Source organism: Cotesia typhae, unplaced genomic scaffold (assembly GCF_013202065.1).
Source record: "Cotesia typhae breed Kobodo isofemale line unplaced genomic scaffold, CoteBio_Ctyphae scaffold_13, whole genome shotgun sequence".
NCBI classification, from domain to species: Eukaryota; Metazoa; Arthropoda; class Insecta; order Hymenoptera; family Braconidae; genus Cotesia; species Cotesia typhae.
This window is the reverse complement of record NW_027423774.1, coordinates 12,788,722-12,812,171: the sequence shown is the minus strand read 5'-3', so window position 1 is coordinate 12,812,171 and position 23,450 is coordinate 12,788,722. Positions and strand designations below refer to the sequence as shown.

At 33.3% G+C, this 23,450-nt stretch overlaps 1 protein-coding gene and 1 pseudogene across 1 annotated transcript; both read right to left on the bottom strand.

The window, feature by feature from the left end:
• Positions 1–5,276: 5,276 nt before the first annotated feature.
• LOC141534414 (suppressor of cytokine signaling 7) lies at positions 5,277–12,984 on the bottom strand. Its single transcript, XM_074253756.1, has 4 exons — positions 12,966–12,984; positions 7,136–7,304; positions 6,647–7,054; positions 5,277–5,922 (listed from the first exon to the last, which is right to left on the bottom strand). Exons 2-3 carry the CDS (start codon positions 7,281–7,283, stop codon positions 6,660–6,662), a joined length of 543 nt encoding a protein of 180 aa, XP_074109857.1. The 5' UTR covers positions 7,284–7,304; positions 12,966–12,984; the 3' UTR covers positions 5,277–5,922; positions 6,647–6,659.
• A 4,528-nt stretch (positions 12,985–17,512) lies between these two features.
• Positions 17,513–22,550, bottom strand: LOC141534411 (coatomer subunit alpha-like; annotated as a pseudogene).
• Between the last annotated feature and the right edge of the window lie 900 nt (positions 22,551–23,450).

Genomic DNA, 23,450 nt, shown 5'->3' with positions numbered 1-23,450 from the left:
TCTAACGAAAGCTAAACACGAATCAAAAATTCGATTTGACAAAAATATACACCCTGCAAAATTTAACGTAGGAGACCTTGTATATACGTTAAAAGAACCTAGGAAAAATAAATTAGATAATTATTATACCGGCCCATACAAAATAGTTGAAATAAACGAAATGGGAAATTTAATAATAGAAAAAGAAAATGGAAAACGAAAATTAATCCACCCGAATAAGGCTAAAATAGCCAGCCGCGAAAATTTCGACTAAACAGAACTTAGATTGTTTGTTTCAGTAAATATACACCTATATAGACGCAGAAATCTACAAAAAAAAAAATCATGATCGCTGCACCACTTCTCCTCCTGGGAATCGGATACCTGGCATGGGGAGCTGACGAGGTGAAAATAAAACCAATGGAAGCGAATCCGGGCCTACTATACGACCCATTCAAAAGAATCCACCTCATCAGAGAAGAATGGCAAATCATCAGTTCAATACACATCAAAAACCTAGTAACTCTTTACCCCTACTTAAATCAAAATATATGGGAAGCTTATGGGATATGTTCTCAAAAATTCAATCATTCTTCCTGTATGTCGTACCTAAGAACCAACACACACCGAGAAATTTATGTTGAAATCGAACAAGCAAAACACCGACTAAGGCAGTTCCTCGAAGATCCTCAACTTGAAGAATTACATCCACAGAATCGCACAAAAAGAGCACCGTGGTTCGGCTTCGTAGGCTCAATTGCACGAAAACTGTTCAGAACCATAAAAACATTAAACATTAGTCGAGCTACGATCATCGATAAATCCGAGTCATGAAGCCAAGAGCTAGAAGAAAATGAAGAAAAAATGTCATTAATAGCACTAGATCACCAAAAAGAAGAAAATAACCATCGGAATGGTATCAACAATCGGAATACTATCGATCATTATAAGCGGATTCGCTATACAAAAACTCATTCGTCGATGCCTACTAAAACCGCGGCAGAACAACAGAATTAAAACCTCCGTTGCGTATTCTTTAAACTGTTAGTCCAAACCTCCGCCGTTTACGCTACCGCTCTAAAAACGCCCCTGGACATAACAAACGCCTCCATTGGACGTCCGATGTTCCACTCGTACTAAATAGAGTTTAGTCACAGCTACTAAAATCAACATTTACCTTAAGTGGGGGTACAGTTGAGGCGAATAATTTATCATCTTCAACCATTGATATCGCTCATGTTCAGCGGCTTGTAGAGTTACAATCACTTGGTGGGCCTGTTCTAGTAAAAGGTCTGACCTCTGCTATTTTAGACCCATCACAGTTTGATAAAATGCATGTCGGACTTGCTAGAAAAATTTTCAGCTATGAAATGGGACATGCATTAATTTTATCAGCGCAAACTGGTCTTCTTTCACCAACAGCTATGACTACTGGGTGGTTTATATTGTTATGCAGTCAGTGGTATGACTTCATGGTTTGTCGTCACAAATCTAACTCTCTTGGAACTGATAACGCATCGTTAGAACGAGTAGAGTTTCTGCAGAATTTCATCAAGATTATCAGGGAACTACAAGTTAGTTCTGATAATGAATGGAAACCAATACAACGTGGCATCATTCTGACTACTACTACTGCCTTGCAGTTATGAGAAGATCTAGTTGTAACGAAGAAATTAGAGTACCTTCTCACGGGACGTCTAACTTCTAGTCCGGTAGAAAATCTATTTTCTCAAGTTCGAGCTGGTGGCGATATTTACCCTAAACCTCGTCAATTGCGCTACCGAATGCATTTGATTGCAGTGGCTCAGTATTTGTGTGTTCCTGCGTCTGCATCATATGAAGATGATGATGAGCCGTACTACATTGAATTTCTAAAGCAAAAACAAACCGAACTTGAAACTACCAGTGATGATTCACAAAATTTTCTAGAAATCCCAGAAAATTGTGAATTGTCTGAAGTGCAAAAATATGGGCTTTATTATCTCTGTGGTTGGGCAGTGTTTGTTTGCGCAAACGGTTGCAATGATTGCGAGGCTGCAATAATTTCTCCAGTACCTTTGGCTAACGCGAGCACGGCTTGGACGGAGGCAATAAATCGAGGAAGCTTGAAACATCCGACAGAAGCAGTATTTACACTGTTGAAGACTGCGGAAGAAGTTTTTACAACTTACAGAAAATCTCTACTTCACTTGAAGTCTGTTCACGAAAAATTGATGAAGATTATTCTAGAAGCTGTCGATCAAACATTATTATTTCCAAAATGCTGTGATATTCGCGACAAAGTATTGGGAAAATTTATTTCGTTAAGACTCCATGTTCTCGCAAAAGATATTACAGTGTAACCGGACAATCCAAATCAAATAGTCTTCAGCTCTAGGAGCGCATATATGCGTACATCTACGAAATCTGTGCGTAAATATATAAATTTCATTTTATTTGAGAATCTTCTTGCTCAATAGGATTGAGTTTTTCAATTTTTAAGCTATTGCATAGCTTTTATCGCGGGCTTTGAGCGCGGCGACCGAACCAAGAAATTCCGTAACGAAAAAAACCTAACAATCGTCTAACGTCGTTTCAGTTCGGTAGACTTCGGCACGGTGTTTGTGTGCGTGCGACTATATGTATGCGTGTAGAGTCTACACTGTATAGGTATCTATCATCTATGTACAACAGTGAATAGCTGTACGCGTAAAATTTGTGTACAAATTGTTTTGAATATGAATAAACAAAGTGCATTTATTAATGAAGAAAGTGATGAAAAAATAGTGAAAGAAAATGAGTGAGTACTCTATATACATAAATTTTATTATAATAACAAATGCAGTATTTTTTGAATTTATATATAATACTGCTATAAAAATATTTGATATTAAAATGAGCGATCTTAATTTAGTATCTTTGTTTTTTGTGTATAGGTAATACACATTAATGCCGCAGAGAGAAAGTATATATGATATTTTATATCTATATAAATGTTCATCGCGCGAAATCCGATGATCAAACTCTTAAAAATATCGTTTTTTTTTGTTCAAATTTTTTGAATGGATAATTGTTTTGGTGTGTAATTACACTATTTATACCTAATTATTTATACCTATTATTTATACCTAGCTATTTTCGTTTTATAGAGAAGAAATACTTAAAGAGCTGAAAAGAAAAAGAAATTGTGAACGTCAAAGGGCATAAATAAAAAATACAAAAAAAATAAAAATACAAATACGATTTACAAGATTCAGTTACGAGACAAACAAATGTGTTAATTCTTACCGAAACTTGCATGACGCATGATAATCCGATTGAAATACCTAATTTCAATTGTATTGTTCAATTCAAACGAGGTACTGTTCCAAAAGGTGGGGTAGCTATTTACCAAAATAATAATAATGTTACTAATATTATGACTCCGAATATTGAAATAAATATTGCACACGTTAGCGATGTTAATGTTAGGCGCTCATTTGTTGGAGATATTTGTGCGTGCTTATGCAAACTTAGAAATGGCCTACACATAGTCATGATAGCAATTTACATTTCTCCGAATCCAAAATTGGACGAGGTAGAGCATTTTATTCATCGCACTTTACTGGAGTACACTGAAGATGGGTCGAAAATACTTGATACAAATGGTAATAAATTTCCACTTATCTTGGCTGGCGATTTCAACATCAACTTCGCTGATAAAAAATCAGAGCGGTTGACAACTTTTCTTTCGGAAAAATTGAATTTGAAAATGTATAATGATCCACAAGAATCCACAACAAAATATGGGACCACCATTGACGCGGTATTTTCCAGATATTTAGAGGATATCAAGTCTCAAACTTATGTTTCTTATTTCAGTTACCATAAGCCTATAGTTTCAATGATAAAAATTCCAGAATAACCTACATGTATTGTAAGATAATAAAAATATTTTGAACAATATTAACTTCTCACTTATTCAATAAAAGAAAAAAATTTGTTTTCTTATCGGTCACCACGCTCAAAAAGTGTAACTTAAATTAATATCAAAGAAAAAAAAATAGCTTAATACTGCATGAATAAAATAAACAAATAATTATAATTGCATAAGTTGATAAAAAAAGCTATGCAATAGCTTTACCGTGGCAGTCCCCGAGTACCACACGTGTTTTTTTTAATTTAATATTTTAATATTTAATTTATTTATTTAATCAATAAATATTTTGTATTTTTTATTTAATAGATTTAAAAAAAAAATTCATTTTCTGGGATTTGAACCCAGTCAGTCTAAATGACAAGCTAAAAATAAAGCGATGCGCTATAGTACGACTTAGTATGTATGAATCAGAGGTAACTGATAAACTGCATTTGAGGAGAACCGGTTTAACCGGAGAAATTGAGGGCACAAAAAAAATTGATTAATTATTAACTTCTAATTAATTATAATTATTCGTTACTGTTGTTGGGGAGGTGAAAATAATTTTTCCAGGCGCAATATTTATTATTTATAAATATTTGTTATTGTCATGAGAGTTAGCATAAAGATACTTTAGTTGCTGGTTAGTGTACCTGACACTAACCAATGTGGTGGTGGCGCGACCGCTTGACACATTTCCCATCATACTTAGCAGGATTAGAATACCTTCTTATATATTATCTTAGTTAATGGAAAAAAATAGTATATTACACACCTAGGGAAGTAAAGTAAGAAATGTCTCAGATCACATGTAATCAACAAACATGTGATCTGAGGTTTTCTTATTTACTTCCCGTGGAGTGTATGCTATTTTTTGCTCGACGAAGGCAGGAAGCGGCAACTTCGTTTAGCGCAGCGGGCCGAAAGTTGACGCTTTCTGCCCGTCGAGCAAAAAAAAATATTTTCAGATTCAGTGAAACAAAATACATGAAAATCATACTCAATCTGAATCCAAAAAATCGTTTTTCTATCGATAATTTCGGTTTTTTAGTGATTTGTTTTTTCTTTTGCGATTTTACGCAATTTTTTTAAATTTTGTCGGCTCAATGGGCTAATCAACGTTTAGATTCGGGTTCAGTGAATTGAAACACAGCAAAATCATACATGATTGGGATTCACAAAAATTTTTTTATTGCTGTGATTCCATTTGTTCGCAATTTTTTGAGTTTTTTGTATTCTACTCAAATGTGGAGAGAGACCGGGCCAAATGAACTTCGAATTTAGATTCAGCGGGTCGAAATACATGTTCGTAGGTGGGTCTAGTCACATGCACAAACAACTTCTTTTTTTAATGTGCCGATGTAATCGATGGAAACTGAAAATTATAATTTAATTAATTACTGGGAAATATTTGATATTGCATAAAATTGATTAAAGAGAAAAAAAAACATGTTTCTTTTTCTTGAATAAGATTTTTTTATAACAAAAGAATGTAGCAAATGAAATTAAAAATAATGTTTGTGGATTTCAAAAACCTACTATTAAAAATTAATCAATGATTTAGCAAAATTACAAAGCGTGTATGTACATTAAATATTTTCTATGAAATTACCTTATATGCCATGGAATTTTCAAGTCAAAGTTTTAAAAATACAACAAATATTTGTACATTTTCAATCACCTAATAGCAATTTGAGTTCCAATATTTTGTTGCAAACTGTGTTTGTAAATTTTAGAAATTTTTTATCGATAACTCACCTACGATTTGGTAAAATTACAACACGTGTCAAATAATTACATGACGTTTGTAAAATTACAACTCATCTCTGCAGGTTTCTTTATACGTTTTGGTAGATTACTCGAATTGTATTCGATATTGTATTTGCCACATACTGATTTGTAATTTTACTAAGATTTTGTTTTGTGAAACATTTGTAATTTTACAAAAATTTTTAATAGTGTGGTTCCTTTTAACAGTAAAATCTTCTTAACCTTCTCCCCCCTCCTCCTTCTTGGGATTCATACATAATTAATGAATAGCCTCTAGGATCGCTCGTTAAGGATCGCTAAAATCCAAAAGTAACTCAAAATTATGACTGTAACTATATTAAACGTTCACCGTATTGAATAAAAGTATGAGTGAGGGAAGTAGGCATTTTAAAAATGGTCGTTTCTAAAAAATCAACTTTTATCGCTGTAATATTTTACAGGGTGACACACTTTAATATCCCCGGACAAAATATCCCCGAGACTGAATATCACTGCGACGAAATATTCAAATATATAATTATTAATCTTTTTAAGGTAATGATTTTGAAACTTTAATGTTTATTGATTCGGTGTCACGTTTTAATAACTGCAAACAAAATAACCGTTTAAAGGAATATTTGCAAAAAATGCAAGTGTTAAGTATGAAGTTTCCGTATTTTATTAGCGCAGCACTATAACAAGCTTATGTGTTGGCCTAATGTTATATAAACATACACACAATCTAGGATAAAACGGCATGACACGGTAACAAGTTTGTATGTTGGTGTATTTCTATATAAATACATACTAATTCACCCTTAAATAAATACTGAAATAATGTACATAGTCGCTAATACTCTTTATTTTATGAACTATTATGTTTGTTCGAAGTTGATCGTCTGATAGATAATCCATGTGATATTTCATTTATTGATATTTGGTTGCAGTGATATTTAGTTTCGAGAATATTTTGTCAGGGGAAATTGACGTGCGTAACCATTCTATAGTAGTATTTTAAAACGGAGAAAATATAAAAATTACCTGATTTTGAGTTTCACGATAACCCCTGAGGTGTAAAACAAATCTTTTCTAGTTCACCAGTCGATGAACTAACTGGAGATTCAGCACGCTCTTCTTGTTCGATTAATTGTTCACTGTAATAATGTGGTGTACTCAAATAGTCAATGAGTCGACGAGGAAGCGGAAGAGTCGCAATCAAATCTCTTCGTACCATCTTTAAAATAATAAACCGACAAATATGCTGAAGAGATTGAACTTGTTTAAATCTTGAAACAGGATGAAGTAATTGTACTCTCATTGGACCAAGCACTGGTCGCCGATGGAGAAAAAATAAATATCGTCCACTTCGAGAGTGTTCAACGGCATTTTCGATAAAATCAACAATTGTATGAGATTTAAATTTTGTGCAGCTTCCAAAACTAAAGTTACCTACGTTTGTAGATTAATTTATGAAATTTACATAAAACGTTATTTTTTTTATGGCAAAAAAGAAAAATCCTTGATATTTACCTTGATCATGTTCAATTCTTACATGTCGTACGCAACTGTTAAGCCTGAATGACAACGAAAAAATATAATGATCATCACTGCTATCTCGAACGATAAATGAACCATCTGGCTCGTTAGATAATATTTTTTCTGCTGCTTCACCGGACATAGGTCCCCAATACCATCCATACTAGAAATAGAAAAACATATCCGTCAAATTTATATATTTTTAACAGTCTCGGAAGTATTAAATCAACTTTATACCGAAAAAATTATAACTTGTCGAAAATAGAGAATATTTTGTCTTAAAAAAATTCTGATAATTTCAAAGCAGAATGATTTTTGTTTTTTAATACCTGGGATAGTTGAGTTTATGACTTTTGTTTTAGATCTATTAAACAATAATTTTTTTTCTTTTAATCTTTTTTTAAGGTCAAAATTTTTCGGAAAAAATTATCCTTATGTTCTTTGTAAAAAAGTATTAATTATATTTCAAATTTCGTTCTCGAGATCACTAGGTAGTACCGTCTTTGTACGCATATTCATATCACAAAGTTCAACTGTAAAAACAAATATAAAGCGTTTCCCAGGTAACCGACTTATTTATTCTCATTACGTTCTTTGTGCGCTGTAAAGTGAACATCACATTTAAACATCTAATTAATTTAATTATTTTATTTAAAATAATTTATTCAGTTGACTATTTATAAAAAAAATTAGTTTTTATCTAATTTAAAAATGAGTAACAAACGTCAAGCTTTTAATAACTCTGATTTAGAGTTACTTCAAAAGAAATTGAAACTCTACCAAGAGCTTTTCAATTTAGAAAAAAAAATCAACCATTGGAAGATTTAGTTAAAAATCAACCTGACAATGTTTCTGAGGGTGAATAATTATTTATTATTATTTTATTTTCTATTTGGGCAACCAAAATTAAATTTTTAATTTTGTTGCACCTTTTTTTTTCGACTGGGTTAGAGTTAAAATACAGAGTTAGAATTTATTTAAAAATTATTTTTACTCTTTGCGTCAAGAGAAATTATTTATTGTTTCTACTTGATAGCTTCTCTTAACCTAGATCTTATGGTCTTGCAGACTCAAGTGATGACGACACTTCTAAAAGTGACATTGACTTGGAACCGGAAATTGATCCTTCCCTTAATAATGATCCCAAGGCATCAGTCGGGCTGCAAGATTCAAAGGCTCCTGAAGCTTCTACCCTCAGTGAACCTGTCCTTCAAATGTTGGGTTCTGAAAAAAGATCCTTGAAGGACAAAAGTTTCAATTTTCATCCGGAACTTGTATCATGCTGGAAAGAGATCCTCTCATCAGGCATGAACAAGGAAGATAAGTCGAAAATGGATAACAAATACCCTAACAAAGGTAATTGTCCTCTCGTTGCTCCGATTCTCAACCCGGAGATGCTTCCGTTACTTAATAAGACGTCCAAATCGCGTGATAAATACTTGGCTAATCACCAAGATTTATGTGGAAAAAGTTTAGTTGCTCTTGGCACAGCTATTTGTCAGATCTTCAATGACAAAGAAGAGCCTTTGTAAACAAGACCGTTTACAACTTCTTTGCGATTCCAGCTCCATGATGTGTGAGCTAATGTTTCAATTGACTAAATCAAGACGTGCTCAATTATACCCTTGTGTAGATGAAAAAAGAAAATCTATATTGGAAGATTCACCCACAGACCAATTCTTGTTTGGTGAAAACTTAGCTAAAAAAATCAAGTCTGCTGTCGTAATAGAAAAAACTGGTCTTTCTATTAAAAATCAGAATTCTAAAAAGGAATTTTCAAAATCGAAAACTTATTTAAACTGGAAGAGCCCGTTTGCTCCACGCTCCAACCAGACGGGCTACAATCGTTCTTCATTCATGAGGAAATCAAATGCCTTCAAGAACAATCATTCGACGACTCGATCCCGCTCAGAGAACCAACCCCCTCTTGCTCTACAAAACCAGACTCAGAACAAAAAGTAAAGGTGAGTCCTGTCGCTGGTCGCCTGAAATACTTCATACATGAATGGTCCAAAATCACAGCTGACCCTTTAATCATTGAAACTATTTCTGGATATAAAATTCCATTCGTTTCTGCTCCAACTCAGTCGTCAAAACCTCTTAATAGTCATCTTTCAGTAGAAGATCATGTCCTTATTCAGAAAGAAGTGGATGATCTTTTGACTATGGGGGCTATTCAGGAGTGTTATGAGGAAGATGGCGAATTTTTATCTAGCATTTTTCTTGTTCCTAAAAAAAATAAAAAAATGAGATTTATTCTTAACCTGAAAAAATTAAATAAATTCATAGAGACTTCTCATTTTAAAATGGAAGATTATCGAACAATTTTAAAATTAATATCTAGAGATTGTTTCATGGCCAATTTTGACCTACAAGATGCTTATTTTATGATTCCAGTACATAATGAATATTGGAAATATTTAAGATTCTTTTTTAATAATCATCTCTATGAATTTATTTGTTTACCTTTTGGATTGAGTACAGCCCCATGGATTTTTACAAAAGTTTGTAAACCTATTATTAGTCATTTAAGAAGCTTACAGTTGTCATCAGTAGTTTATCTTGATGATTGGTCGATGGTAGGTGACTCATTTGAATCATGTCAAAAAAATATAAACATTTCAAAAAATTTTTTAGAGTCATTAGGATTTATAATAAATAAGTCTAAGAGTAATCTCATCCCATCTATATTATGTAAATTTCTAGGTTTTTTATTTGATTCACATCAAATGACAATTGCTCTAACAGACGAAAAAAGATCCAATATTTATGATTTAATTTTAAAATTTAAAAATCTCTCCTTTTGTACAATTAGAGAGTTTTCTCAATTTGTTGGTAATATTACGGCAGCTTGTCCAGCTGTTAACTATGGTTGGGTTCATTCAAAAGCATTCGAACAACAGCGTTACTTAGCTCTTAATAATTCTAACAATGATTATGATCAAAATATGCCTATTTCTTCTCATTTAATTAAAGAATTCGATTGGTGGTCTAATAATATATTTATATTAAAATGCCCTATTAGAAATTCCAACTTTAAAATAACTATTTACTCGGATGCATCATCAACAGGCTGGGGAGCTTTTGTCATGGACAAATAGCTTATGGACACTGGAACTCGAGAGAAAAATCCTATCATATTAATTATTTAGAACTTTTAGCATCATTTAACAGTCTAAAAACATTTGCCTCTGACCAACATGATTGTGAGATTCTTTTGAGAATTGATAACTCTACCACCATCGCTTACATTAATAAAATGGGAGGAACTAAGTATAAATATTTGAACGATCTAGCTTTTGATATTTGGTCTTGGTGTGAATTAAGAAATATCTGGATATTTGCTTCTTATATTCCTTCTCAGGATAATATCGATGCAGATAGAGCTTCTCGAATTGAAAATATAGATACCGAGTGGGAATTATCTCCCTATGCATTTAAAAAAATTACTCGACAACTCGGTAGACCAAATATAGATCTTTTCGCTTCAAATATTAACAAAAAATGTAAAAAATACTGTTCTTGGCATCGTGATCCATTAGCTATCCATTTACTATCAATTGGAGTAACTTAAATTTCTTTGCATTTCCTCCCTTCTCTCTAATTCTAAAAATTAAAAAAAAAATCCAAACAGATCAGGCTTGTGGGATTTTAGTAGTTCCAAATTGGAGTGGTCAGCCATGGTACCCTTTATGGTTATCTTTACTAAAATCAAAACCAATTATTTTCCAACCAGATGCTAATCTTCTTCTTTCTCCTTGTAGAACAATTCAACATCCTTTAGCCTCGAAACTATCCCTGATGACAGCTCGACTATCCAACAGGCATTTCTAAGAAAAGGCTTAAGTAATGACTCTGTTAACATTTTGGTGAAATCTATTTCTGCTACAACACTTAAACAATACTCCAAACCAATAAGAGATTGGACATCTTACTGTATATCTGAAAATATTGACATTTTTAACCCAAATGAAGAAAAGGTTGTAGAATATTTAACATCAAAATTTAATAATGGAGTAAAGTATAGTTCTTTAAATACTATCCGCTCTGCTTTATCATTAATATGTGATGAAGATTTAGGAAAAAATTTTTTAATATCGAGACTATTGAAAGGTGCTTATAATATTCAACCTGCTAGACCCAAGTATGATAGGATTTATAGGTTAGATCCTGTTCTCGAAAAATTAGAAAATCTAAACCCACTTAATAATCTTAATTTACACCAATTAACAAAAAAATTAGTTGTTTTACTTGCAATAGTTTCTGCACATCGGGTCCAAACGATTTCTTTAATTAAAAGATCTAATATTCATAAAAGAAATGATGGCTATGAAATTGAAATCCCTGATAGGATTAAATCCTCTCGACAGGGTGCATTTCAGCCCCTTCTGATTATCCCAACATTTAGTAATATTAACTTATGCGTAGCTTTGACATTACAACATTACCTAACTGTCATATCTACTATTGTAAATAACAATGACTGTCTTTTTCTAACAATTAAAAAACCTTATAAAAAAGCATCAAAAGATACAATCAGTAGATGGATAAGATCCTTTTTAACTGAGTGTATAGTTGGTGAACACTATACTTCTCACAGTCTTAGACATGCGTCTACTTCAACTGCCTTAAGCAAAGGAGTTGATATAAATATAATTAAAAGTTTTGCAGGATGGTCTAATAAATCAAAAGTCTTTGAAAAATTTTATAACAGACCTATAATTAACAATAAGACCACGTTTGCGTCATCAATATTGTCTTAAAATTACTTATTATCTAACTATTTGTTTTACTTAATTTAAAAAAAAAAAAAAAAAAATATACCTGTTCACAATTTCAATTTGTTATGATTAATTTAATTGTTCATTATTACTAATAAAAAAAAAATTTTTATTTTCTTTTAATTGAACTTTACTATTCCTTATTCAATATTTTACATACATGCTACAGCTCTGAACATCTACCTAGTGATCTCGAGAACGAAATTTGAAATATAATTATGTAATCGAGCGAGGTCGCCGAAGGCGACCTCGCTCGATTATAATTATATTGATGACTTCGTTCGAAGAGATCACTCCCACCCATCTTTCACCCTCCCAGTGATTTCTTCAAATAAAGCTTTAGCTAAACTGTAATGAGGATAAATAAGTCGGTTACCTGGGAAACGCTTTATATTTGTTTTTACAGTTGAACTTTGTGATGTGAATATGTGTACAAAAACGGTACTACCTAGTGATCTCGTCGAACGAAATCATCAATATAATTATAATCGAGCTTCGGTCGCCTTCGGCGACCTCGCTCGATTACATAATTATTGCGTAGAATTGTATTAAAAAAAATCTGGAAAACGATTGACCGTAAAGGCCATCTCTGCAACTTCCCGCTAATTCCATATCTAAACGTTTAAAATTGCACTTATGACGTTTTTGAGCTCTTTAAGTTCAAAAATATAATTTATATGTGATTTTGAGCTCTTCGAGGTCAAAAATCTGATGACTGTTTAATAAAACACTATTTTTTGAAATTTCTAACAGTCATCACTTTGGAATGAATTAACCAAATTGGCGGCAATCGATCGATAAAGCCGTTGAAAATTTATTCCAAAAAAACCACCTTTGAAAAAAAATTTTTAAACAGTTTTTACTGTAAAGGGAAAGGGGCGGGGGAATATGGTCGATCTTAACAAGCATCGAATGTTATAATTCTATGCTTGTATAGCTACCTTTGAAGTATTTTTCTGGTTAATAGTCTACTATCAGACAAAATAGGTAGAATTTACATAATTTTTCATGTAAAAAATTCTTTGTAAAAATAATAAAATTACCTGCACGCCAGATACGTCGGGTACCGAGGAAATAAAATACTCGGAGTGGACCAAAACCTAGCAAAAAAAAAGATGATATGAAATGTCGGAAAACATTCAAACATCGTCTACGGTGCAGAGGGGGGATACCTCAGTACCGGCGAGGGAAGGCGTACAAACGGGCCTGAACTCGTCGTTATCAAGCGACCGTTTGAACAGCAGAGTGGACCCCATGGCTCTGCCGTCTAGCAATGCTACAGGGAGTACTGAAACAGCTCAGATGGAAGTAGACGCACAGCAAACAGGCGTTCCTCCAAAAAGTGGAAGACCTCTTGCTCCCGTCAACACTAACACATATCGAGGAAGGATCAACTCTCTACCGACTGTCACCGGCCAACAATCGCCAATGGAACGGCTCAGTAGCAAGATCGAAGAGTTGACTGAGTTCATATAGGATAAGAGAAATCTCCATCATGAACTCAGAAAATTAGTAGCGTCCATTGCCACGGCATATAAGTTGGCCAACAAACCAGCATCGATGTCGGCGACAACCACGCAAACATCTCCGGAGATGACCACAAAACCACAAGCGTTTTTGGTCACTCCTGAGAAATCACAGCAAGGAAAAGAGAACAAAAAGAAGAGGCCGTTGTCTACACCCAGCCCCTCCTCTGAAATTGACAAGCCAGCACAGAAAAAGACAGCCCGGGATAATGCTTGGATCAAAGTGACTCGGCGAAAGAAAAAGAAGGAAAGAGAAAAGGAGCCAGGGGCAAAATCAACTGAAGCCCAAAACCAGCTAAGTAATGGTGGCTCAAAGAGACCAAGAAGGAAAAAAACAAGAACGAAGGCTGTGCTTGTCCAACCAGCTGAAGGGCGAACGTACGCTGATCTCCTCAAGGAAATCAAGGCCAAGGTTAGCCCGACAGCGACTGGAGTAGACATAAGGTCTATTAAAAGGACGAGGCACGGAGGTGTTCTCCTGGAAATGGCTCGAAAGACCGAGGATAGCAAGGCTTTCATCGATGCAGTTAAGTCAGCCACTGCAAACATCGGCACGATCAAGACGCTAACACCAACAACAACGATCGAGATCCATGACTTGGATGAAATCTCTACCGAGAGCGAAGTCCGTGAAGCACTCAAGCGTGAATTTACTGACAGCCTAGAGATCAAACGGGTAAATTTGACAAAACCCACACCACGAGGCAATCGAGCAGCCTTCTGCGAGATCGACGAAGCCAATGCGACTAAGGCCCTCAACAAGGCCCGTATAAAGATCGGCTGGGTTAACTGCCGTATACGCCAAGTTGCAAAAGTAACCCGCGGCTTTAAATGTCTCGGGTTCGGTCACCACACACAGCAATGTTCGGGACCAGACAGAAGCACGTGCTGCTACAAAAAATCACAAGGCCATAAACTGCACTGAGAAGCCAAGTTGCTTCCTCTGCACTCCGGACAAAGATGCCAAAGATGGTCCATGCCATATCCCTGGTACCGGAGTTTGCAAGGCATTCCGCACAGCACTTGCAGAAGCCACGAGAGGTCAAAAATGACACGCATACTACAGGGCAACCTGAATAGGTGCGCCTTAGCGCAAAACCTGCTGCGCCAACGTGTCTTCGAAGACAAGATTGACATCTGCCTTATCTCCGAACAATATCTGAATATTCAGGATAGAACATGGTTCGCTGATAAATCTGGCACGGCAGCAATCTGGATCGTAAACTCGAAAAAGGTCACCGTCAACATCAGCGGAAGTGAAGAGGGCTTCGTCTGGATCAAAACCCCCAAGACCTACTTTGTAAGCGTCTACCTTTCACCCAATGAAGGGATTAGTGTGTTTTGCCAGAAAATGGTAAACATGGAGGACGCTATCGGCAAGTTCGACGGAGAAGTCATCGTAGCTGGTGATTTCAATGCGAAATCGGTTGAATGGGGCGCTGAATACTCGGACACCAGAGGAGACGAAGTAGCGGACTTCGCAGCAAGAACGGACCTCATAGTGCTGAACATCGGTACTACTACGACCTTCAGAAGATCAGGATACCGGGAATCTATCCTTGACATTACGTTGGCGACCCCAAGGAATGCGAATATGATTGAAGGCTGGACCGTATCCGAAGAATATAGTGGCAGTGATCATCAGTATGTGACATTTAGTGTTGGACTAGCACCCAATCCGCGTTCGCGGCATGACAATAAACTGCGGAAGTGGAATGCTAAGAAGCTTGATGAAGAAGCACTGCGAACATCCTTGAATCAGAGCTTGTCTACTGAACGGAGTAGCCTGATTCCAAGTCCCCGCAAGGAGACGGAAACAATAGTCTCAAAAGCGATGGAACTGATTGTTGCCTTGTGTGATGCCTCAATGCCACGGCTGAAAAAGCAAGGCTCCCATAGGCCGGCATACTGGTGGTCACAAGAGATAGCAGAGCTTCGAAAAACATGCCACAAGCTACGTCGACGAGCAACGAGAGCTGCGAAGCATTCTCTCGACCAAAATAAATATTCGTAGGAGTAAAGCGATATTGTGGAAAGAGATCTGCAACGACCTCAACAATGACCTCTGGGGTAAGGCCTAACAAATCGTAACTAAACGAGTTGGAAAGGCTTTGCCAGAAGCACCAAAATGTCCTGCCTTGATGAACAGCATCGTGGCAGAGCTGTTTCCCAGACACCCGCTCCGGGAGAAGAGACATTATGCGAAAAATGACAAAACAACACCCTTTACCACCAAGGAACTGCAACACGCGGCAAAGACTATTAAGACAGGAAAAGCACCTGGTCTTGACGGCATACCGGCATCTGTCATCAAGATTGTAGCCCTGGAGTACCCAGACATACTCTTAAGAACATGTAGGATAGACGCCATTTGCAAAAAATTCAAATTTTCTCGCGCAAAGTGCACCTACCCTCCGAAACCATTAATAAACTTTTTTACAAAAAATTTATCAAGAAACTTGGAAGGTACATCAACCTTGATAATTAATGTACGTTTGCCTTCTTTTACATTTTAATTTTAATTACTTATTACTTAGAATTTTAAACTCGCGTGTAAAATGCTTGAAGGTTAGGATTGTGACTGAAATGACAACAAAAATTTGAATTTTCTCAATTTTAATCTAGCTACCAGATGACACCACAAGTAAATTATATAGTTGAAACTATCGTCGTTAGATGGCAAAATAAAGGCCAATTGAGAATAAAAATTATCCCAGTTTTTTTATTCGACACTCGTTAATAAATTGGAAAAAAATTATGGTAATTATTTACAAATGGGGTCCACCATTTCAATTTTAATTTTTTTAAACAAAACTTCCATTTGATTTTATTGGCATATATTTTTTTTGATACATAAAAAAATGAACAATTAAAAAAAAAAGGTTGATTTTCACAGTTTTAAAAAATTTTCAAAAAAATTTATAAATTTTTTAAAAAATTGAGATATTAAAATTTTTTTTTTTAATTGTTCGTTTTTTTATGTACTTTTCAAAAAAATATATATATCAAAAACATCAAAAAAAGATAAAATAGAAATTTAATCCAAAAACAGGAGAGCCAAAATTTTTTTCCAACTTTTGAAGACAAAGAAGATATCGAAATCTTTTTTTTTTCCTATTATGACATTTTTCATCTTAAATGCGCCGTAAAAACAAGTAGAGTAAAAAAATTATGAAAACCCTGAAGGCTATCCCGGTAACTTCCCGTTAATTCCATACCTAGGTGCTTAAAATTGTACTTATGACGTCTTTGAGCTCTTCGAGCTCAGAAGTCTGACAGAAGTTTAATAAAACACTATTCATAAAATTTTCAAACTGCAATTATTCTTGGATGGATAAATCGATTTTTACGCAGTTCGCAACATTAGACAAAGTTTTTTAAATTCTATAATTTACTACTGAATATGAATTTATTAGATTGAAAATTTTGGAGAAATTAAAATAAATTAACTTATTCCGAATTTTTTCAACAACGATAACTCATGAACCAATCAACCAATTTCCACGTACTTAGCAGTGATCGACGTGGTTTTTGAGCTCTAACAATTATCTCTTTCAATTTTTTTTTTTTTTTTTTTTTTTTTGAGATTTCTCAAAATCTTTTGGCTTACATATAACAATACAACAATCTAAACATATCTATTTTTTTATTATGTTCATTATTTCAAGATTTAATTTAGCGTACATTTATAAGTTCGCTACAAGTAGTTATAGCTGCTACAGTTCTATAAAAATACTATGCGAAATCACTATGCGAAGTCACCACGGTAATAAATTCCAGCTTCTTAATTTTGTAAAAAAATTTTTTTTTTTTACAAGAAACCTTGCTACTAGTGAATTTCATAAGAAATTAGTTTAGTACGAGTAGACTGTTAATACACTACTTGCATCTAACAAAATATTAATTTTTATTTAATTTAATCAAAGCTCTTAAATAACTTGACATGAATTTTTGGCCGACTAGTTGAATATCGTCCACGAGTTGAGAAGTTTTTATTATAAATCCGTAAACTTCATTGATACTTTCCAACACGATTTTAGTCCAATCGTTTCCAGCCTCTTGTTGAATATTAAGAAAAAAACCTTGAGTCATGTAAAAACCAGATTTTGGTGGTAATTCAATCTAAAATTGTCATTTAATTATTAATAGTTTTGTATATTTTACGTTTTATAATTAGTAAAACAAACGTTTACCTTGTCTATTCCATTTCTTCAATCATCCTGTGGAATCTATAATGTAAAGAAATAAATATGTGGATTAATACTCTAAAAAATCAGTAATTGTGTTTGAGAAATAATTTTAATGACAGATATTAAAAAAACTACATGAACTTAAATGTAAAAACAGCTGTAGTTTTTAGAACAAGTGATAATGACAAGAAGCTGAGCAAGAAATTTTTGCACTGTTAGTCATTAGCATTTTTACTCAATTCGCAAAGTTACAATTAGTAACACAACTGTAAATTTTCTCATCACAGACAGAATCAAGTAAACGAATAAAAAATGTTATAATATCTGAGGGCAAATAAAAATTTTTTTCTACATTTTTCAAGTCCCTATACAGTTAATACCATTAACTAATTTTAGAAGATATCCTTTCGTATACTTATCTACTTTATTTAAAAAAATATTGAAAATTTTTGAAGATAGATTTTAATCATAAATACAGTTTTCTTTCCATCGTTGCTTGTAGTCTAGTCGAGAAGTTGATTTCCTGTGAAAAATAGTTACAAGTCTCTTAAAAATATGGTTGATGGCTTAAACGATCCGGAATGGCATTTAAAAAAAGACTATTTTGGATTTTTCTAGAACAGATAATTACAATTGTTATTAACAAAAATCCGATAAAAAGTTAGTCATCCAGCTTTTTGGCAAAAACTCAAAAAGTATAAGTGATAGCTCAAATATTAAAAAAGTTTCTAAAAGAGCAGGAAATTTCCGCAATTGTAGCTCTATTATTTATAATTTTGATTTAGCGTTGAAAATCGGCTTCCGCGCGGCAGTTTTGGAATGCGCGCGCCGCCACTGTAGTAAGCGTAGTTTTTAAATAACTTTTTATGCAATTAAATATGAATTAAAAATTTTTTTAATTCTGGTGTCATCTAAACACTTCAAACAATAAAATTCCGCCGTATTTAAAGTTGTAACACCATTTTTTAAAAAATTATTCAATTGTTGATAAACAATTTTTTACGAGTTTGTGTTGCCATAAAAGGCGGTAAAATTATTTAACATGCATAATTTAAATTTTTAATTTTTTTGTTACTGCAAAAATTAATAATTAATGAAATAAAAATATTTTATAAACATTTATAACACCATCTTGTTGAGCATGTTTATAAAAAGGGCTCCAAGAAACAAAAAATTTATAGATTAATTATTTAAACTTTTATACCGCCTTTTATGACAACACAAACCCGTAAAAAAATCGTTAATTAACAATTGAATAACTTCTTAAAAAAAAATAGTGATACAAGTTTTATTACCGCGGAATGATATTGTTTGAAGTGTCTAGATTACACTAGAATTCTAATTTTTTAACAGTTTTTGTCAATAGCCATTGTTATTTTTTTTCCACAAAAAATCTAAAAAACGTCTTTTTGTGGAAGTCATTCCGAATCGTCTAAGACATTCACCATATTTTTAGGAGACTTGTAACTATTTTTCGCAGGAAATTAACTTCTCGATTAGACTATTTACTATATATCAGATTGAGAACATCGAAGCTATACAAAATACTTTTTTATGTTTTAAATTTATTGAGTTAGAAGATTGATAGTTGAAGTTTTCACTTGAAATAACCGATTGAAGTAAAATATTTTTAACCAGAAATTTTTTTGAAGATTTATCGTCTTGAATGAAAGAGAAAAATTATAAAACAAAATTAAATTTACTTAAGTTGAGATATTTTGGCTCAACAATTTTTCTTAAAAATAATTTTCTGTGTTGAAAATTTCTCTCTAATTAATGCTTTTTTTGTGTTGATTAACAAACTAAGTAAAAATATTATGAAAATTTTCTTGTTATTACTTACAAACTTTATTTTCCAGTAAATAAATGGTTTTTGACAAAATTAAACTTTATTTTTATTCATCTTTATGACGTATCGCATCATAATTTATTATGTTTTGCGCCAGTTCATCGAGTAACTACATGCAATAGAATTGAAAAATTAATATATTCATGTAAGTATCATTTATTTGTTAATTTCAGTTTAACTTAGAATAAAAATTTTTCTACTCGCAAAAATTACGTTTCAAAATGTAATAAGTTCTTTTTGTACGTTAAGTACTTGTACCATGATCATGAATAATTTTTAATTATAAAAACTTAATTATATTTACCTTATTATTTTGTGTTAAATTATCATGCTAAACCGGGAATATTTTAATGCCGGTCACCAGTGCCAATGAATATTATTTAGAAAAGATTTAAGGACCTACAAGTGTCCATAGGCATGTTTCCATTTTCTATCCTGGAAAAAAAAATTAAAGTTATTTCCTTTCAATATTCATGATTACTTTAAGAAATAAACGTACTCATTTTCTGATGAAAACATTTCATGAGGAATTTTAATGTTCGTAAATTTTTTAACGATGTTGAATTCTTCGCAAATTTTTATGATTAACTAGCAGTCATGAGTATTCAACTCATATATTTTGAATATCAAAAAAATTTGATATATTACTAATGATATAGACTAATGCTTGCACAGTTATTTGACTTTGCTAATGTAAACGTCATCAAGCGAGTAGATGCCTTGGCGTGTCAGTTCAAGCAAATAACGAGAACGGATTTTGCTCGTCATACAGAAGTTGGTGTTCGTCTACTGGATTCTTGTCACAGCCCTGAAGAATCTTTTGGACTTGGTCAGTAACTTCAGCTCTTGGTCCTAATTCGAGGAGCCGTCTGGCGAACGAAGCAGTGGTTTTATAATTCTTTAGCTTAGAGAATGAATTAACAGCTGTTCTTAAGGTAAAGATTTGATGGACTGGCTGAAGTACGCAGCAATCTCGCAGGCTCGTTTTTGCGCGGCGAGTGTTGCTTTAGGAGTATTTTATGCCTGCTCTTCATTTTCCGACTGAGAATGTACTCACGGCAAATTTGTATCAGTTGCTGAGCCTCAGCAATGTCCTCTCTAGGGTCAAAAACCAACAAAGGAACGCTCAGGAGGATAGCCTGCAATTTTTCAATAGCTTCTGTAAATTTATCGCCGGTTGTCATCTGGTAGCAGCCGTGCAAGCGTTGGATCAACTCCGTCAATTGAAGATCAGCAGCAGGGAGCCCAGTTTTAGACATAGCAGTCTTCTAGTTACGCAGTGGGAATCCATTCAGCAAAAGAATATTCGACAGATAAGCGTAACTAGTCCTGGATCTAGCGAAAGTATTGAGGAAATGAGCTTGGTAAGCTAGAAACTCAGTAACACCAATTTGGTTATGAAGATGACAGCAAGCAGTCTCGAAGGAACCGACGAGGATGTGGTCTACGGCTAGCTGAGAATTGTTCGTCCAGTGATGAGACGGAGGGACTCCTTTCGTAGGAGCAGCAAAGTATCGACTTGATTCTTTCCTCGTGACATCGCGCCTTCGAAGAATCTCTTGAAAACGGTCAACAATGACAAGTTATCAGTGGACAAGTAGAGAAACGAAATCTTCTCAAAGTTCATTGTCCGCTGGTAACTCATTTCGACGACCTGATGGTTGCTTTGCAACAAAGCAGCTTGAGCAAGACTCTTCCAGCAAGATTTTTGATCTAGAGATCTAACGGCTTTATCTTTTACAAAGTGAAGTGCCACTTCTGGGTAGCCTTTTTGGTGTAAGTATGCTATAATGGATTCTCCAACTAAATTAGCAGTTCTTACTATCTGCAAGGCTTCCTTATACTCCCTATTAATTAAAGGAAGCTTAAAGATGCTCAGTAGGGTCGATTTTTAGGATTCTGGATCTACATTCTCGGTCTAAACAGTAGACTTGGTTACCCTTGACACGCGTTACATAAATCGGCAAGTCCAGCGTTCGGATGATTCCGTAAACGCCAGAGTTAATCGCGTACTTAATATGGTTGCTCGTCGTGTAAATAAAAACTCCCGAGTCGTGCTAGGCTCCGGAATTGACTCTTGTGTTCTCAAGAATTGAGCTGAGACCATACTACGTATCGACATTTGGAGATTTTGACCTCCGTGAGCTGGCGTTTCTGCTACACGTCGAACATTATGACCTGGTCTGAGCCACCAAGCAACAGCATGCCAGTTGCAGCGTTGAATATTTCATCGCAGTTGAGAATCTGGATCTTTTTCGTCACTTTTTTTTTTTTAATTTTTATCACTAGTGAATATCCTCGATCTAAAACAGCGAAAGGGTTTCTCGCCACCTAAATAGCAGTGATACCAGAAGCTCTCTTGGTTTCGGGATCAGAACTAGAGTCTTCATCCTTGGGAATCATGTACAAGTCACACATTTTAACGTGAAAAAATTTTTGTTGGCAAAGCTGTAACATTAAATTAAATGAATTAAAAATTTCATATGTACAAATTATATTTATTAACCTATTTAGTTCCAAGTTATAATTGATATTAAAGAACTGCACTAAATTATGCGTTGTATAATAATTTTACTGTTAATTTTTTTAGTTGTGATAAATAAAGAAAACCGTAAAATTTTTTCTATTTCAATAACTGAAATTTATAAAAGTATTACCAAAGCTTAGTTTCAATAGTGTTTTTAGAATTGACATAAAATTTCTTTTTTAATTAATTAATTATTGTAGGTAGAAATCATTGATGTACAATTATTTGAAGTAGAGAAATAAAAAATAAACACAGTTATTTTTCAGGTTAACTCAGAAGATGAAATATGTATAAAATACGCAACTGAAAATTTATTGATCACTTACCATCATGTTCAATAAAATATTTTTAAATGAAATTTATCATTTTAATCTTTTAAATAATAAACATTTAGTTTAGATATGTGTTCTTCTTTTAAAAACAATTATTAGGTCTGTCAGCCTGTCAGCTGATTACATTCGATTGTTCACAATCGATACTACTGTACACAAATGAATATTCACGTAATCGATCAGTCGAAGAGTCGATAGGTCTAATACAACGAGTAGTTCTGATTTCGACCATATTAAACACCAAAAGGAATATTTTTTCACTATCGATTATATATAAAATCAAAATTAATTTAGCAGATATTTGATAATTTTAACAATTTTTGTAACAATTAAATTATTACAAAACAAGTTAGAAAAAAAATTGACATGTAGAAATTTAAAAAAATAAAAAATGCAATTTTTCTTAAACAATTTTTTAAAACAAACTTCGTAGTTAGAAAACATTAAAAAAGTCAGAAGTGACTTATAAATTTTATGTCATTAAAATAAATTAAAATAAAATATAAAGAACAAAATAGTAAAAAAAAATAAAACTCTTCTATGGTTTAGTGGCTTGACGACAGTGAATTGAGCGCTCAATATAATTTGTTTATTTTGAAGGTACACAAAAAATATAACAAAATCTTTATGATTACATAGAATAATTTATAAAAAATTAATATACCATAAATTAATCTTTATCACATATGTTAACAATCACATGACAGTTTTTCAAATTTTCTTTAAATTAATAGATTTTCAATACCAATATTTTTAGAAAACGCAAGTGTGAAAAATTACACGGTTTTACGATCTTTTTTCGTAATGGGTTTTTTCCTCGAGTTATTAGCTGCAATATTATTTTATTCATACCAACATTGTTTTTTCATCTTTGAAAATTGCCGCCATTGTTACAACATATATTTTTGTTACTATTGTTATAATATTGCGCCATCGAAGCGCTACTAATTTCCCGATATAATAAATACATATATACATATATGTATAGTTCCATTTACATATGTTTGTAGTGGTATAATAAACATAAAATCCTACGAGTCAGCGCTTGACTTTTTACAAAGTAGTTATTCACAGATAATTACTTAATTACAACTAAGTGTGTGT